Consider the following 17,862-nt stretch of genomic DNA (forward strand, 5'->3'; position numbering starts at 1 on the left):
AGCGTTCAGCTGTTACCCCTCATGCCTCCAGAGAATAATTTTCAGCTATTTTTGGTTTTAAAAATCCACAAGACATATTTTAAAATTATTTTATTTAGAATAGATTATAACTTTAAAATACATTTTGTTTACAAGTGCAGATTACCATGTTACATTCACTGGAGTTTTACTGGACACAGAGTGAAACAGACGAGTGTAACAAATGAAACTAGTGACAAAGGTGACAGACAGTTGAAAAAGAAAAAAAAAAAAAAAACATGGTGATTGCTCATAGTAACCTCAACCCGGCTAGTTCTCGATTAACCACTCATCTAAATTTACACAAACAGGTAGCTTCAGTAAAAATGAAGACTGCCGCCTGATGCACGTTACAGTCTTCGTCAAGCTGCCTTTCTTGAAGTGCGTTCCAGTCCCCAAATTTAACTGTAAATACAGCCGTCTCTGATTCTACTCCTCTATGTAAGACGTGCTATTCACATTGAAATGACTAACTGCATAAAAGTTTTTTTTTCCCCTAATACTACTCTGAAACCCAAATTTAACAGACATGACCATCCAGCTATAAAAAGAAAAAAAAAATACAGGTAAAAATGGATCAACTTAAAATTTAGACTGAGCCATAGTTTGTAAAAAAAAAAAAAAGAATTATTGTAGACACAGGATGCACACAGACAAAATCTTCAAAGAGCGTTTAGGAAAATGGACTGACTGCAAAGACTGGTTCACACAGACATATATGGGCCATTTCAGATACAAAGTTCAATCATTCCCTATGGTGGTCTGTCCTGTCTACAAGTTATAGGAAAAAAATTAAAACAAAACGGACAGCCAATATATTACTATAGCAAATACCCTGTTGATTTGTCCCAAAAAATAGTAAATAGATCTTTTATATTAAAATATATTAATTAAAATATATTACTTTGATTAACAATTCTGAGATTATAAACAACTTCTGATTATTTATTTTGTTTTTTTAAGGTGGCTTTGGCATTTTACCTTGAAAACAACGGCTAAAAAACAGGAACATTTTCACCCGTGCTGGATACTATAAAATATTTTATTTCATTATTTTTTTGGTTGAGTAAACAGCTTTCCACTGACCCTTTTGAAAAGTAAGGTGGGGCTAAGTAAGCACTTAGATTGTGTTAATATCACAATGTACTTTATGTCACAATGGTTATTGTGAATAATTAGGCTTACGATACCTCATATCACCTTAAAATGGAAGATTCTCGTTTTCTGGGAAGGTCAGAGATAAACGTTTACACTCATCTATAAATTTGACACTTTTTGTACCAACAGATCATTTTTAGAAAACCTACAATTATTTGACCGTGTAATATTTTTCTTTCGATTGTAAAATATCTTTTTGTAGTAACAAAAATGGATAAGTGTGCTGCACAAAGAAAATATCGACTACCTACATCTAGTATTTACAGTGAAAAGAAAAGGTCTTCATTCTCTCCCTTTACTTTGAGTGTTTTCATTTCAACTGTTATCAATCTGTACAGAAAATAAAACTACTCCAATTTATGGGACGCTTTAGCGACAAAACAGTTTTAGGGAGGGAAAATGTGGCTTTAAAACAGTAGTAGATTACGTCAAACTTTTACTTGATATGAAAAAAACAACAACAAAGATTAACCACTTTCTATTAAAAATATAAAAAGATTTCAATTGAAGTGCTACGCTGAATTCCATCTTTACAACATGATCCTTTGCAGATAATTTGACGCCATGATTTTTATGTGCAATCCACATGGGCAGATTTTAAAAACATTTTATGCATAATTCCTCAATAAACCTATAAATCCATGAAAGTTTTTAAATATCAGTGTGCTCTGTATTAATGTACCTTTCTTTTTTTAATATATGTATTTATATATAAAATTGTTACTTCCCTGCCACACATGCATAAAAATCCAGGCAGGAAGTTTTGTACAACCCATGATTTTCTCTAGTGCCTTTTCTCGATAGTAACCCCAATTAACCCTATGATAAAAAGTTCAGCCTCAACACAGAACAGTCATGAAGTCCTAAAAATAGCAACATTCATTTTCCCTCCTTTAAAAACAATACACACACATGTATATATGTTTTATATAAAAATATAGACTAATCTAGCGGAGTGCAAACGTTGACTGTGCGATTTCTCACACATCTGACTGAGTATTAAACTGATTGAAAATTGATTGGCATCTGTGAAAACAGAGGTGTGGATGAAAAAACAAGACCGTCCAGTGTAAATTCTTGCTTTTTCCAACAGTGATCAGATCCTGGCTGTCGCAGGTGTAGAACAGTTAAGATACTGCGCCGCATTTTCTATTCACTCTACATAACCTAATGCCATATTTGTGCCTGGACGGCATGTAAAGCTTAGGCATGGGCCGGTATTGAGGCATACCAAATATAAAATAATAATAATAATAATAATAATAAAAAGAAAAATCTACTTGATTTGTTGTTTCAATTGCATTTCGATGAGATGCCAGAAAAATAGCTGGAGTGAGAGCCAAGTATGTTTGGCGAAATGGACCGTATGGTACGGCGATGCTGTAAAGTTTCACGTCACAAAATAAAAGACAAATTCGGCTGTTTTGAAAGAGTTCACGACGCGCAAAAATACTTACAGTCATATTTTGGAAACTACAGAAGTGCAGCTCAAAATTAAGCTAATTTTAAAATGTTAAATGTCTGCGACACCATATAACTCAGGCTGACAATATCTTTAGTTAAGCAGCTTAAATCAATTTGTCAGACATCCATGGAGCTTCCAGTTAAATCAAAACGCTCTTGTTAATCCATACAGCTCCTGCGTTACAGAAAACTTTAGATTCAACAAGATTTGGCTTGAAAACAGGGATTTCAATCGTTGATTAAAATTCGTCGCCAATATCAGTTCAAGGAAAACAGAAGAATTTTAGTGTTTTAACAACTTATATTCATAATAGCAGCGTCTGGGCGCCACTCCACAGTTCGATTTAAAAATGTTGATGTTTTTGAGGAAAGTTCAAAAACATCATCATTGGTTAAAGTTCAGCGATCCGTGGCGTGTGTGTGTGCGCGCTTCAGAGTAACGGCCAGCACCAATGTGTGTTCCCCTTAAAGGGTCATTGAGGTCGTATAACCCAGGTGAGATGCAGGAGCTCTAAAACACCAATTTAAGTTGACAAAGTTAATAAATTTGTAAATCTATAACGGTTTAAATATAACTTCAATTAATTTTTAACGCAGGATTCATAATGAGTTAAAGTTTAGGTGAGTTACTATGTCTATGCATCCTATTTACAATGTATTAAAGTCGATATATTATTTTACCAGCAGCAGATTTTTTTTTGTTTCAATTTTTAATAAAAGCTGCTGGATTATTGTCTTTAAAATAGTTGAAGCTTGTGGTACAATAAAAACTTGATATTTTTACTCAAGTTTACTGTGTGAAAATGTCAAGGGTCAAATGGAAGAAACACAAGATTTGGAGTCTGCTTTCTGTCATTTTTCAAAATGTTAAATGTACCGATAATACTTAAAAGATGGCAAAATGCTGAAACTGCAATTATAATTTATCTTTGTCCCAATCCAATGTTTAATTATATTAGATCTCAAAGTTATTTCTTGAAAAAGTTATTTGGAAATAAAAAAAATTTCTATTTTTTTTCTCTAAATCTGGAATTTTTTTTTTTAATTTCATCTTTAGAAAAAGTATTTTGACTTTTTCTTGACATTTAGCTTTTTTTGTTATAACTTGTTCTTGAAAATGGATTATGACCTATTCCATGGCATTTTAGCATTTTAAAGTATTAACTACTTTAGGACATTTGAACATTTTTTGTATTTTTTTAAAACAGACAGAGGGAAAAAAATAACCCTTTTTTCTCAATTCATTCTCCAAGTGACCCTGATATTGTGTTGCACATACTGGCCCATGCCTAATGAAACCCTCACATCGTTTAGTTCTTTTTAACTCCATTTCACTGTACCACTAAACATGACACACACAGCTTCGAAGGGCCAATACAGTCATCGTGGCAGAAGGCTCCACAGCCTTTGCACATGATCATCGCCTTCAGTCGGCAATAGCATTTCGACTGAACGTCCTCCATGTTGCCGCCCTCGATGAAGGAGGACTGCTCGCGCGAGGTTTCGCCCTGATGGCCGTGGTCTAGCGCGTGACCGGCTGGTATCGTGGTGACGGTCACCGAGAACGACATGACGCTCCCACAGATGCCCCCGCCGTCGACCTCCGACGAGGACGCGGAAGAGGCGGTGCTCGCGGCGTTGTGGTTCAGAGTGTAAGGTACAGACATGCTGATGGTGCCGCCGTAGCTGGAGGCTACCGCCGACTCCTGATTGTTGAGCGTCCTCTGAAAGGCAGTCAGCTGCTGGTGACCAGGGTCCATGAGGGAAAGATATGGCTCAGAGTTTCCTTGATTGTTATTGCGGAGTTCGAGGTGACTTCGGTGCGCTGGAGAAAATGGACTGCAGTCTTTGGCTTTAGCACTGGTGATCTTATTGTTGGCACCGCTGGCTCCATTGCTCTCAGATCCAGGCTCAGTCTTTACGCCAGAGTAATGATGAAAACTTGCCGGGTCGTCGGCCCTGGTAACTGCACATCCCTGCTGCTCAGTTTTCACCCTAGTAATGGACGTGAGATCTTTCTTCACTGGTTCCTCCATCTTAGCCGTCTCCTTTCCGTCTGTGCCTTCCCTCTTCAAAGCAGACTTGTTGGGGCAGACTGAAAGCTGCAGTCTCCTGCTCTCTGATCCCCTGCCGTATGTGGACACGTTGAGCAGGTAATGCCCCGTCATGGCCGGCTTGGGGATCTTCCTCCGGCCCAGAAAGCCAACCAACACCCTGGACTGCTCCCGACACTCCTGTGCATGCAGCATTTGCGGAACCCTGTGGTGTGCGGGAAACGGCCCTGCGCCTCCAGGCGGCTGGCTCTGTTGCTGAGCTTTCCTCTGCATCAGCGTCTGCAGGATCTGCTCTTGGGTTTCCTTATCAGGAAGCTCCCGGTGATGTTTTGTGCATTCTGCGGCTCGTCCGGCAGTATTGGCTTGCGGAGACACGTGACTATCCCCTTTATGATCAATGAAATGGGTCGCTTTCCCCTTACTTCCAGAAGCCTGGCTCGAAACCCGAATCTCCGTGTTGGATAGGGGTTTTGGGAGCATCTCGTCCAGTGGAACCTCTTTTCCCTGCAGCAACTGTGTCACAAGGGGGTTGTTTGCTGGAATGCAAGAACTGGTTCTGGTTAGTGATGCAGCACTTGCTGGGGCTTCTTTATCCTTTACAATATGCACTGATGAATGTCCTACTGAAGCATTGGAGCTCTTTTGGACTGTACTGGTAAAATGATTGCTTTGCCTGTCATCAGCTGGTCTTGAGCTGAGCGGAGGAGAAAGCTCAATGGATTGGTTGCTGCTGCTGCTGGTGGTGGTGGTGGCTGGTAATCTAGTGTAGGTCTGAGGGGAAATTGGGCTGAGGCTGGGGCTGGGTGATGGCTGCCTGTGATCACCACCGCTACCTCCACCCGGTCCCGGGCCCGGCACTGCTCCCTTCGATGCGGATGACACGGCGGCGGCCGCTACGCGCTGCGCTCGGGCGAGCTGAGCTTTGGCTTTGATGTAAGCCAGCGTGCGAGCTCCGGTGTGGCCCGGGCTGCTGAGAGGGCCCTGGAGGGGAGTCTTTGGTGAGACTTGGCTTGGTGACAGAGGGACAGGAAGAATTCGTGACACGGGGATCTGAAAAGAGAGAAATGTTTGACAATTTTTGGAGTTCCACTGGGACATTTAACAGGGAATAAAGTCGAGTAAGTTTACGAATCCTTAAAGGAAAACCGCCATAATCCAAACTGCGGTGCTTCGCAAATTTATTCTTGCACTGTTAAATCATTCTTTAAGTTACAACTACACAAATGAATGTATTTTATTAGGATTTTATGCAATGAATCACCACAAATTGCAAAGAGCCAATAAAATGATTAAATTCCTCTATAACTCAAGTTCCGTCAGATTGACTAAGGAGAGAAAATGTGAGGACAAATTTTAAAGTCTTTCCATAGATCTTCAACTAAGTTAAGATCAAGACTTTTTTTATTCACTTATGTTTGTGGCAATGCTTGGTTTACATGTAGGCTTGTTGTCCTGCAGTAAAATTAACCTTAAACCCATGCTAAAGTCTTTAACATCTTACAGGTTCCCATTCATGACTGCCATGTAGTTATCTCCACCCATATTCAGATGAATTGCGAATCCTCACTCAAAATCTGGTAAATTATTTAGTTTACAGGTTGTTTCTTCACCGAGATCCTAAAAATGGTGGCTTGATTCAGACTGAATTAAACACAGATTAACAGGACTGCACAAGGTTTTACTTCAGGGTATCAGCACAAAGGCAGCTGAATACAACTGCAGATTTATCTTACTTGTTATAATTTTGAGCTACAATGTGTTCGTTCATAACATAAAATCCGTGGTTATGACGTGATAAAATGTGAAAAAGTGAACTTATAGTTACCAATCTCTTTAAAGAAGACAAATGAGGAAAACCATCGTTAAATGGAAAGCGTGCGCATTTCTCACCTTGAGAGGCGGGACCCTCTGACTTGTCGGAGACGGTGTGGCCGGGCTGGAAATGGATGACGCGGAGGAGACCGACGACACGGAGGAAACGGAGGACAAACGGGGCCTTTTCTCTGGAGTCACCTCCCCCTCCGTCCCGCTGAGGGTTTTCCTCTTGTGGGCGTCCAAGGCGGCGCTGGGCTCTGAGGCGGCGCTGGGCTCCGAGGCGGCGCTGGGCTCCGAGGCGGCGCTGGGCTCCGAGGCGGCGCTGGGCTCCGAGGCGGCGCTGGGCTCCAAGGCGGCGCTGGGCTCCGACGCCACCTCTTCGTCACCCGCAGCAGGTCTCGCTGGCGTCACCAGCTGGTCATCGTTTACATCCGCACTGGGTGTTAGTGGGGGGCTCTTCTTCACAGACAACTCAGGGAGTTTCTTCTCCTGTTTTTCCTCCTTCTGTTGCTTTTCACGAAGTGTGCTGATCGGGCTCCGCTCGGCTGGTTTCTCCGATTCCAGTGTTTTCACGGCCGCCATCGGCGACGGCCCGGCCTGAGCGGCTGCGCTGAGCTTTCGATCCTCCGCCTGCTGCGACCGACGCGTCTTCATGGGCTCCATGGTGGGGACGGACTCTTTGTGTCGGGGCAGCTCCTTCGGAGGGTCCGGGGATTTCTCCGCTGGTTTCTCGTCTCTCGTGGTGGCGTCGGTCTGGACGCAGTCCTTGGCGCTCTTCTTGTCCTCCAGAGGCTGAGCAGCTGGATTTGTCTGGCAAACAGGAGAGCGGCGCCTGGCAGGCTCCTTATTCCCATCGGGCTTTATCAGCTCTTTGGACTCCTCGTAGCTGAGGCCCGAACTGTACAAAAGAGGAAAATTGAAAGACGTTTTTATCTCAAATATTAAATCATAAATATTCTTGATTTGTGACGTCCTTATGAATGTTAAAAAAAAAAAGAGAAAAAAACTTTTTGGGCACATTCAAGGTTGAGAACATCTGCTGAGGGTTTGACGCTTCGCAGCAATTCTGCACTTAATGTTGGTACTTGGAAACCCACTGAAGTTTATTTATTTCACAGAGACAAAGAAAAAAGTCAAACTCATTAAACTGATTAATTACAGAGTGATGCATTTCAAGTGTTTATTTCTGTGAAATTGGATGACTTATAACTAATAAAAACACAACATTCAGTTTCTAAGAAATTTTGAATGCTACATAAGAAAAGTACTTTCAATTTAGCACACAGACTGCATCAAGGTTTTATTGCATGAAGGTGATAAATGGACTTTTTCACTGTGAAAACTTCAAACTGAATTGATTATGAGCAGATTTTCCCTTCCCCCTCCAGACTCTGACCTTGATTTCTAAATGAAATCCACAACTGATTTTCCTAAGAAGAAAAAAAAAACAACAACTTTGGAGCACAAAACCCCAGTTCTTTTCCCATCCAGCCCAGATGTGCATTATCTGGGTAGGTGGGCCTCTTGGAGCTGTTGCTTGTGAATCTTTTCCTATTACATTTTATCCTTCCACTCAACTTTTCATCTATTTTGCACTTGTAGTGCTTTTTTCATCAATCGGAACAGCCAGCTTCTGTAGCGACGACCTTCAGAAGCTGGCTCTCGTGGTCAATAATCATCCGATGGATACAACTGCACTGTATTTTTGGACATGATTTTTGAAACAGACCTAAGGAAAACTATATAAGAGCATATTTATGCTTCTGTCACCCTAATGTGACAGAAGCATAAATATTTTTTCTCTTACAAGAACAAGTTGGAAGTAGTCAAATCGGTCCTTGTTTATAAGCAGTGTGCTTTTTCAAACAGCTGATGAGCAGTGTGCAGCAAGAATGAAACTGTTGAAAGCCTTGGTATACCTTAAAATGGGTATATAATACATGCCTACTAGTGAGGTAAGGATAGTTGATTTACAGCATTTTAATCTTCTTTGGAGCTACAGAGGTGTCACTTATACACACGGCATTCATTTGAATAACTTTACTGAAGACATTTTCCAAACAATCAAAATCTCCTTCAGATTTGACAACTGCATGATTATGAACAACTCTACCTACTTTTCCCCGTAGTAATTTTCAAAGAAAGCCTCCTTCCAGTGCTCAACTTTCTTCTCCTTCTCAATTTCCTGACGCATTCGGACCTGCAGCTCGGGTGTGAATTCCCCTGCGAAAGGAGAAAGTTTTATTTCGATTTAGAAAAAGAGAAAGCAACACGATATCGCCTTGGAGATATCTTTTATATATTTTATTGCTTTATACGAGAAATGAATGTCGTTATCAACCAGGAGCCGAGCGACTAACCTTCAGCCAGCCTCTCCTTCCACGACTGCGCTGCCGACGCAAAGAATTCGTTGTTTAAAGCCGAGCTCGTAACCTTCAGAAGGCCGTCCAAGCAAGCCTGGAGAGAAGAGGCACAATGCGATGACTAATCTCTTAATAGTCACTGGAACATTGATTGCAGATTTGAGAGTTAGTAAACTACATTCAGAGCTTTGGACAAAACCTCTGCTTTATGTAACACTGCTGAATTTTTTCATATGAATCAACTAAGACGAACGGGTGTGCTGCAATATGACACTTTAGTGCGTTAATCGATCTCCAATGCCACAGAGGTGTAAGACTCACCTGTCGGTCGACCTCAGGCAGGAGTTTGACCAGCTTCTGCTGGCAGTCGGGAGGCAGGACGCAAAAGGTGTGCTTGTTGATGAGGGCTCTCAGGTTGGTGTTAACCAAAATGGAGTCTGGCGTTTCCACGTCTATTTTAAACTTAGTGCGTTTTATTTGCCCTTGGAATAGATGCGAGACAGAAAGAAATTAGCAGAACAGATTTTGATTGAACAATCGACGTGCTTGCTGATTTGTTCACTAAAGAATCGTTTGTTTCCTATAAATCAAGTAAGCTTAATTTGTGCAGCACATTTCAGTGACAAGGGAGTTTAAAAACATCATACAGTCGCCAATTATGAAACAAGCGATGCACAGTATATTTTGTCAAATGTCCTCATCTAGCAAATATATCAAATAAGTTGATCAATGTTCCACTTTTTACTCATCAAAGAAAACTCTAAACAGGTAGAATTTTAGACCAGATATAAAGGAACGCTGTTTGATGTAAGTTATCCAAATAATGAAAAATATAAAAATAATGAATAATGAAATTCTAATTTAAATGTTCTAGTAGTTTCTGATCGGTACGCTACAAATGTTGTAGACTGTAAATTACCATAGACCCATTTTTCTGTTTCATAGAATATGCACGTCAATACATTATCTTTACACACTTAACCTGAGTGGGGTTAAGTGTGCTGGTGCCCGATTCCAGCGGGTGTATAGAATATATCCAACCCAAAAAATAGAATTGAAATAATAATCCAAAAAATAATAAATAAATAAAAAGTTACACCTGCTGATTGACCTACCTGCACTGAGACGATCGGACCTCTGAGTGACTTTTCTGGGTACGACAGGGTGGCATAACTCTATTTGGACAAAAGAAGAAAACCTTTGTGAATTTGAAGAACGGCTAACTGTAAAGCTACAATCACAAAGTTTCCTATTCATTACCAGGGGAGAAGAGTTTTAGTGAAGAAACGAATCACTTGTTGTGACACATCTCCTCTCCTTTTGTATGACGTGTTACTCCTCAATATCAAATGATCACCTGACTCTAGCCTTTTTCCACGAGTCGCAACCTACAGCTAAATCTTTAATGCTCGAATGCTGACTGAATTAATCCTGCTGCTCAGGCCATTTTTGAAGCGCTCTTCATGTGGAGGTGAGTAAATCTTCATCAATGACAATGCATACGCATAATATAGTAAGAAATGAACTTATACCTTTACCAGGTTATTGATATGGCATGTGAATAGCACTAGCATAAATTACATAGCAGTGGTGGATTTATGAGCAATATCAAATGTAAAGAAATTCAGGCTAGATTTTAATTGAGTTAATGTCACGCATCTTTAAAAAGTTGTTGCTCTCTAAACTATTGAGCCATTCTGTTCAAATGGAGAACAAAAAGCTGAAATTTTTTTTTTCTATTTTCACAATGAAAAAAAATATTAAAATATGAATAAAATGATGCAGGTGCAAAACAAACCTAAAAAAAAGAATCCTAATAAATAGTACTGAGATGAATTTAAGCTGATTGTAGCAACATACGTGTTGAAACCTACCAGACTTTGTTGTAATGTTTTCTGCCATGTCTTTGATGGTCTTTAGTAGCAGCCTGGAACTGGAGATGGCTGGCATACCACCCTGTCTGCGCTGATTTCTCTGCTGTTGCTGCTTCAGCGCCTAGAAAAACGGCAGAAGAAGGAACAAACACCAAACCGTGTAAGACAAAAAAAAAAAAAGAAGTGTGTTTTTTTTCCCCGGCCTACACGCAAAACACTATGTGAGGTGGAAACTTAAACTGCATATGATTTTGGGTAATCATCTGGAAACGTGGTGTGGCAGCATCTAGTTAAGGAAATATTCCTTAAAAAGGGAGAAAGAAACAAGTCAGTCAATAAGATGATAGATGGAGTTAAATACAGGCGAGTCCTGGAAGAAAACCTGCTAGAGGTGGCAAAAGACTTGAGATCGAGTCGGAGTTTCCATCAGGAAAACAGAGATAAACGTCTGGAAGACAGCACATCGACGTGACCCAGTCAAAGCCCAGACCTTAATAAAGTTGAGACTCAGCAGGAAGATTTTTAGAAATGCTGATGAGAGATGATGGAAAAAAAAAACAACCTTCAGCTGTACCTGAAGGAAGAGGCTTTTACATTAAGTAGCGCACTGGAAGCCTGATACACTAAAAGAAAGACAAAGACAAAATGTGGAAAAGCTCAAGTGGTATGAAACGTTATCACAAGACTTTGAACAAAACGGAAAGAATCAAGGAGACACAGTAAAACAAACATGCAGCGTCAAAACTTTATATTTATTCAAATAACACCAGAACGATTCCATGGACATATCAAACCGGCATGTATTTTTTTATTTTGTGGAGTAGAGTGAAAGATCTTTATATCAAAATAAGAGGGCGTGGCAAGATCTCATGTTACACTGCTAACTAATAAAACAGAGACTACTGAGAAACAACCACTCTGCACTGTAAATAAATAGGCTTAAAGCGTAAAAAAAAAAAAGAAACGTACCTGTTTGAGTGCTTTCTTGCTGTGTTTCTGTGAGGGAGAGATGAGTTTACTGGAGGAGACGGGAGGCGATGAGCACTGTGGCTGCGGAGACGACGGCTGTGACTGCAGCTTGGAGGGGACTGGAAAATAGAAAAGAAAAAAAAAACGGTTACAAATCTACGTTTCCTGAGGCGAGTATGCAAACAATCAAGCTGGGCAATTGTTTTGATGAAACTGAAACCAATCTTTTGCACAAAGGAGGGAGGTTTACGTTACCCATCTAAGATATCTTCACGAAAAATGGGCTAAACATCTCGGCAAGAGCTCTATTGAGCTTTGTGTTTTCTCATACAGATCTCTGATCTCCCAGCATTTGACTTTTGTGCCTTTATTAGCTCAATGACAAAAAGGTAATTTCTCTCACTCTGCTGTAAAGACGCAGTGTCTTTTTATGGCAGCTTCAAACTTATGTGTAATGAGGAAGTGGTCACGGGCCAGGCTGAGAAAATTCAGCTTCCTGTCTCAACAGTCGCTTGAAATGTTCAAGTAGCGGCAAATAAAGAAAATAAACACAACCAAACCAAAAAAAAGCTAGAAAAAAACTTTTCCAAACTTACACATAAAAAGCCAATAAAGCAAACACAACCCTCCCCCCTCCAACAAGGTAGACAATAGAAAACGGATGTGATTCCACAGGTTGCTGATGAATCGAGAGTCAAAAAAGAAACCGACCTTTCGCCGTCATGTTGGGCGCTCAGGGTGTCCCAGAAATATACGACAGGTTCAATCTAACTTTCTGGAAGAACCGCTTTCCTTAAGCTTGCATTCAGGCAAATGAGCTGGCTTCCTGTGTTTGAGCAACAATGCTTCACAACAGTTGAGAAGAGGCGTTAACGCTCACTGACATAAGAGATCTATGTGCCCAATCAGCTAAAATAAGTAAATAAAGAGCTGTGTGACGACCAGGATTTTGGTTATCCTGATACTTCACTCATTCACGGCAATAAAAAGTTATAAAACAGAAAAAAAAAGCTGTTCTTTTATGAGCAAAGAGTTAAGGTTGAAAGATGAAAGGTGCTCCTTGATATCATAAAAAAAAATACTTTTTTATATTAAACTTGTAAATTCTGCGCAATTAAAAGAAAACGGTCACAAAATTGATTTGCTGGAGCAACCCCCCCCCCCAAAAAAAACAGATTGAGCCTGTGAAATTCAGATCAAAACTCTCAAACTTTTATGTGAACGTAAGGGACGGTACCTCTTCGCATCCAGCGTCCTCTCCTGCCCTCTGGAGGAACGGTGCCGCTGTTCTCTGAGCTTCGGGAGTCGGATAGATTGTCGCTGCTCTCGTCAGAGCCCTCCTCCGACAGCTTCTTCAGCCCCTCTGAGATGTCCTTCTGAAAAACAGAAGTAGAAGAGAAAAACTGTAGAAAATAGAAAACACTGTCAGGGGATTTGTGAGCTTAACCCTCCACATAAAGCGCAAAGAATTCAGAATAGCTGGTCATTATTTTATTGCATCTTCAATCTAAAGGTCTTACTTTTTACATGAGAGGTTTTTATGAGTAACACTTTGAAAAGTGTGCGGCAACAGCCTAGCCTTTAGCTGCTAGCAGTGCTAGAGTCGGTGTCTACTCAAGTCAAGTTCATTTGTACAGTACAGTTCAGTAAAGAAGCAGTTCAAAGTCCTTTACAGCATCAAAACATATTGTAAAACTAGAAAGAAATGCCAACATCAAACTCTTTGAGGAGCATAAAACCTACATATGGTTTTGAAGAACATGAATGCTGCTCTTCATGTTCGGTGCTGGTTCTGGGAGAGTAGTGCTCCAGTGCTTCCTATTGGCTCTTCATGTTTAAAAAACATTTATTCTATTTGTTCCATTTAAAAATCAATGTAGAGCTTTCTGCTTTTTCTTGCATTAACTTTCCCTAAAAACACACAAAAAAATGTGTCTCGTTTACCTACTGTTCATCTTTGACAGAGATCCGTCGTTGCGTCCCATATAGTTAAGAGTCCTGGGGTTAGCCGTCATGGCGCTGCCCGAGAGCCTCGTCACGAACAACGGTGTTAATTTTTCTGTTTTTGTGGAGGCTATTTATGTAGTTCAGACAAAACTATCGTTTGGCATTTCTGTCTTCTTCCTGTTGTACTTTCCCATACTGAAATGTGACCACAAAACCAAGGTCTGTACTGAAAGAAGACCTGCGTCACCCCTTAAACCTTTAATAAACACGGCACAACAAGCCGATGACTGCCGTCCGTCAGATAAAAGCCGTCACAGACTCAGCGACTCCACAACAATGCATGAACTAAAACCATTTTTACTGTTCTGCAACTGACTAACCTTTGTTGTCTAACTAACTAACCAACCTTTAACGTGTAGACTCCCATCCTGCCCGGGACTTTGTAGAAAATGCCCTCGTCACCCCGGGAGTTTGTGTGCAGCATGGCGTTCAGGCATGCCAGCGGCGAGGTTCCGCTGAGTGATCAGAGAAAACCATGAACTATGATTATTGACTTCTATTCCTCAAGCAGCTATAAGTAAAAAAGAAAAAAAATAAACATTGGAAGAAGGGTAGAGGCTGATCAAACATCTGAGTGCCGTCATGCATAAGTTCGGATCAGAGTAACACGAGGGTGAGATATCTGCCCTGCGTTTCACATACAGTCAGTTGAATTAACTTGAGCTAAAGATGAAAAGCAACTCACGTTACCTATTACATTTTCTGAAATAGAAAAATAGGTATTATATGTAACATAATATACTTTGAACAAAAAAAAAGTGATAAGATTCCCTATTACATTTATTTAAAAAATAAAATTTAATAAATTCAAGGCTCACATGAAGCTATATCTATTTCTGTTGCGCAGTTGTGTTATGTATAAATGTAGCGTGTGGGCGTAAGGTGTCAAGACTAAAACTATGAGTTAGTTATTTTTGCCACTGAATCTACAACATTGTCGTCGTTAAAGCATGCAAGATTTAAATCTGAACAAAGTATGGAAATGCGGTGAGGTTGTTAAGGTGGGATGGTGGGTGGGGGAGGCCATCTTTTTCTTGTCTTACCTTCTGGATGAAAAGAGTGACAATGAAACAAAAAGAAATTAAACAGTTATTGATTAAACTAACTGTGAATATGAACAGGGAAAAAAAACATGAATTAAAGAAATAAGGGAGAGAGACAGGTAGTGTTGCCTTTTACGGGAAAGGAACAAAAAATGCTTTCTAAAATGTGGGTTTACCTTATTTCTTTAAGCCTCTCTCTTTGGATCACCTGCAGGATCTCTTTATGGCTCATAGGAGTATTAGGGTACTTCTCCAAAACCTAAAAGAATTTAAAATAAAAATAACCACAACAAAATAACATGATTAATAAAGAACAGGTTCTTAATCAGGGAAATTACTCCTTGTTTTTATTGGATCAGGGTCAATAATCTTGTGTAAATTTTAAATCAGAGATATGGCGCTAATACAAAATGTTGCAGAAAAATAATACAAAAGATATGATAACTTTAGTAATATTTATTGCCATAATTCATCATAATATTCAGTTTATTCAATGGGTGACTCTTAAAATGCAAGGGAATTTTATGGTACTGCTAAGTCCGTCACTATTGACACTGTTAACATATGTAGATTTAGAATAATTTTCAATTAAACAGTTGGTTTGTTTTCAAAAGATAGTAAAAGTATGGATATGGCTGGGCAAGATGTAAGAGTAGAAATCGGTGGAGTCAAACTGATACCGAGTTCTTAGAGTAAAAAGGAGTCCCAACATTTTTCTGTCTCAAGTTCAGAGAGTTTTAACCACCAGCCACTTTTCCACCTCATTCAAATAGTTATTTTTTTCTTTTAATAGGTTTTAGTTTTCCACTGAATCATTTTCCTCTTCCACTCGGCATTAAACCCTCTCTCCCACTATTTTCATCCTTTACATAACTTGATTACTTGTAGATTTGAGAATGGCTGCGGCTTCTCTGGCTCCAGGAGAACTACGTGCAAATTTGACTTCATGCGACGATACAGTCAAAGGAAGTAGTGGAGGCTGCAACCATCTGTTGGTCAGTGCAACACTTGGTTACTGGAGGAGAGCTCAGACAGCACTTCTGACCAAAGAGTTAGAAATCTATCTACAGCGCCCCCTGCTGCTCGGTTTTTAAGATGTGGCAAGGTTAATTGATTTAGTAACTTTTAAGAGAAAAAGCAATTTAGCTTCATTGTATTTTTTTTATGCATAATAACATTACGGTGCTTGTTCTTTGTTATTTTCTTGCACAGTTTTGTGTCAAAGGGCTTGAATGATATGGAATTTGTTACATGTTTTCCTACACACAAAGCAAAACGACGTTTCAGAGAAATTAGTTTTGTAGATGCTTTGTCTCACAGCATGCAGGCCAATATCTACTCTACTTACATTCAGGTCTCATCCACCTTTCCACTTATTTTTTCACACAGCAACAGACAAACTTTAATGTATTTTAGTTTGATTTTATCTGGCAGACAAACAGAAATAAGCAATTTATTCCAAAGTGGAAGAAATCTGCTGCTAGATTAGTTGTGCATTCCACAAATCTTGCCATTGTTGAAATAAAACAATAAAAATCCCCCACACCATGACACACAGCGGCAGCAGCAACATCATGGTGTGGGAAGCAGAACGGTAATAAATGCAGGCTGACGCAACATCCAAAAACAACTGAATGGTTTAGATCAACTCAAAATGTAGAATTCAATTGGGAATTTGTTGCAAAAATTTTAACATCGATGTTCAGAAACACTGCATTCAATCGGAGTTTGACCTATACTCTATGAAAGCTTTTAACCACAAAAGCCCAGAAGTAAGGGGATGAATACAGAAGCAGTTTATTTTTATAATGAGAACCTGTCTATAATTCTCCAAAGAAGGAGTTGAACCTTCACATGGTAGAGACTTGCAGGTAGAGCAAAAACATGGTTGTGCATGACCAAACGTCTTAGATTTTTAATTGTAAAAATAAACAAACTATTGAACAATCATTCATCACTTTTCACAAATAACCCTAAAACATAAGACAGGTTTTGTTTCTTGCTACTCGACTAAATGTGAAAAGTGAATACTTTTGTTAGGCACTATATGCATATGTATCTCGGCGTGAAGCTGACCTCATCTTGTCATCATTTCTCTGCAACCTTTCACATTCAACCCTGCAGCGACTTTACATTTTACGCATTAAAAAGTTATTATGTACACTGTACTCGCTGTCAGATACCTACATCTTTACAATTCAACTAGTTTATTGAACATAAACACGTGTCAGTGGACTCCAAATATCCAAACAACTCGGTAAGATTTTCTATTTGTGACATTCTTTCCGAGAGTTTTCATATTTAAATACTTATTAGCATGCTAAGCTAGTCCAACTAGCTCGAAAGCTAATAACACTCATTGGCCAAGTTGGCATGCACCCGAAATACTTTGACGTCGGTAAAGAAGACATAAACGTAACAGTACAAAATAATACTTTATTGAAAATGACGTCTTGGTTTTAGTCTACTCGAAACTAATCAAACTTGTTGACGGAGTTAGCGCGACCTAGCCGATGCTAACCTGGCTAATAACGCACCCCTGACGCGGTCACTTTCTCCGAATCAGCTCGATAAAGATTTGTCAGTCCGACCGTTTGCGTGAAACGCGAACGGTGGGCTCAGAGGCGTGCTTGGGTGTGCCTGGGTCACGGTAACAAAGCCGCGTTCCTCCTCAGAGAGAGCGGACGGGGAGTCGGCTCCCCTGCCTGTGACAGCAGCCGCCTTTGGACCGACAACACAGGCCTCGCGCGGTGTGCGCAACGTTCGCCTCCACCAGCAGGTCATGAACTCGTCAACACAGTTGTACAAGTGGGAGCGTTCAAGGAAAACAACCACAACAAACGGAAGACAAAACACCCGAGAGTACCATTTTAGCGGCTTCCGCCCACGTCCTGCCCTTCTTTTTCTTCTGTCTCTCTCTCATGGTGGATGTCCCGTGGCGGAGTGGCGTTTGAATTGTCCGTCTCTGTTGAAATGTTTTTTTTAGTCACCGTGCAAGACCTACTCCATCTGCCATGTTGGACTTACTGTAAAGAGTCACGTGACCGTCGGAAACGTCATCCTCGTACTGTATGTGGCTGTCACTGTAAAACCCTCC

General features: G+C 40.2%; 1 protein-coding gene across 1 annotated transcript; it reads right to left on the bottom strand.

Moving 5' to 3' along the window:
* Nucleotides 1–75: 75 nt before the first annotated feature.
* Nucleotides 76–17,795, bottom strand: asxl2 (ASXL transcriptional regulator 2). The gene is made up of 12 exons (XM_055038621.1): nt 17,632–17,795; nt 14,942–15,024; nt 14,069–14,177; nt 12,953–13,091; nt 11,716–11,834; nt 10,747–10,867; nt 9,988–10,047; nt 9,194–9,354; nt 8,870–8,966; nt 8,627–8,732; nt 6,585–7,407; nt 76–5,744 (listed from the first exon to the last, which is right to left on the bottom strand). Exons 1-12 carry the CDS (start codon nt 17,686–17,688, stop codon nt 3,972–3,974), a joined length of 3,648 nt encoding a protein of 1,215 aa, XP_054894596.1. The 5' UTR covers nt 17,689–17,795; the 3' UTR covers nt 76–3,971.
* Nucleotides 17,796–17,862: the final 67 nt, after the last annotated feature.

The sequence above is a fragment of the Poeciliopsis prolifica genome, unplaced genomic scaffold, assembly GCF_027474105.1.
Source record: "Poeciliopsis prolifica strain line A6 unplaced genomic scaffold, Auburn_PproV2 SCAFFOLD013, whole genome shotgun sequence".
NCBI lineage: Eukaryota > Metazoa > Chordata > Actinopteri > Cyprinodontiformes > Poeciliidae > Poeciliopsis > Poeciliopsis prolifica.

Excerpts from the sequence above, each read along its gene's own strand:
- asxl2 (XM_055038621.1), bottom strand. The coding sequence starts at position 17,688 with ATGAGAGAGAGACAGAAGAAAAAGAAGGGCAGGACGTGGGCGGAAGCC. Across the intron at positions 10,048-10,746 it reads AAACATTACAACAAAGTCTG|AGTTATGCCACCCTGTCGTA; the intron begins GTAGGTTTCAAC and ends TTGTCCAAATAG. Across the intron at positions 9,355-9,987 it reads GTCCGATCGTCTCAGTGCAG|GGCAAATAAAACGCACTAAG; the intron begins GTAGGTCAATCA and ends ATCTATTCCAAG.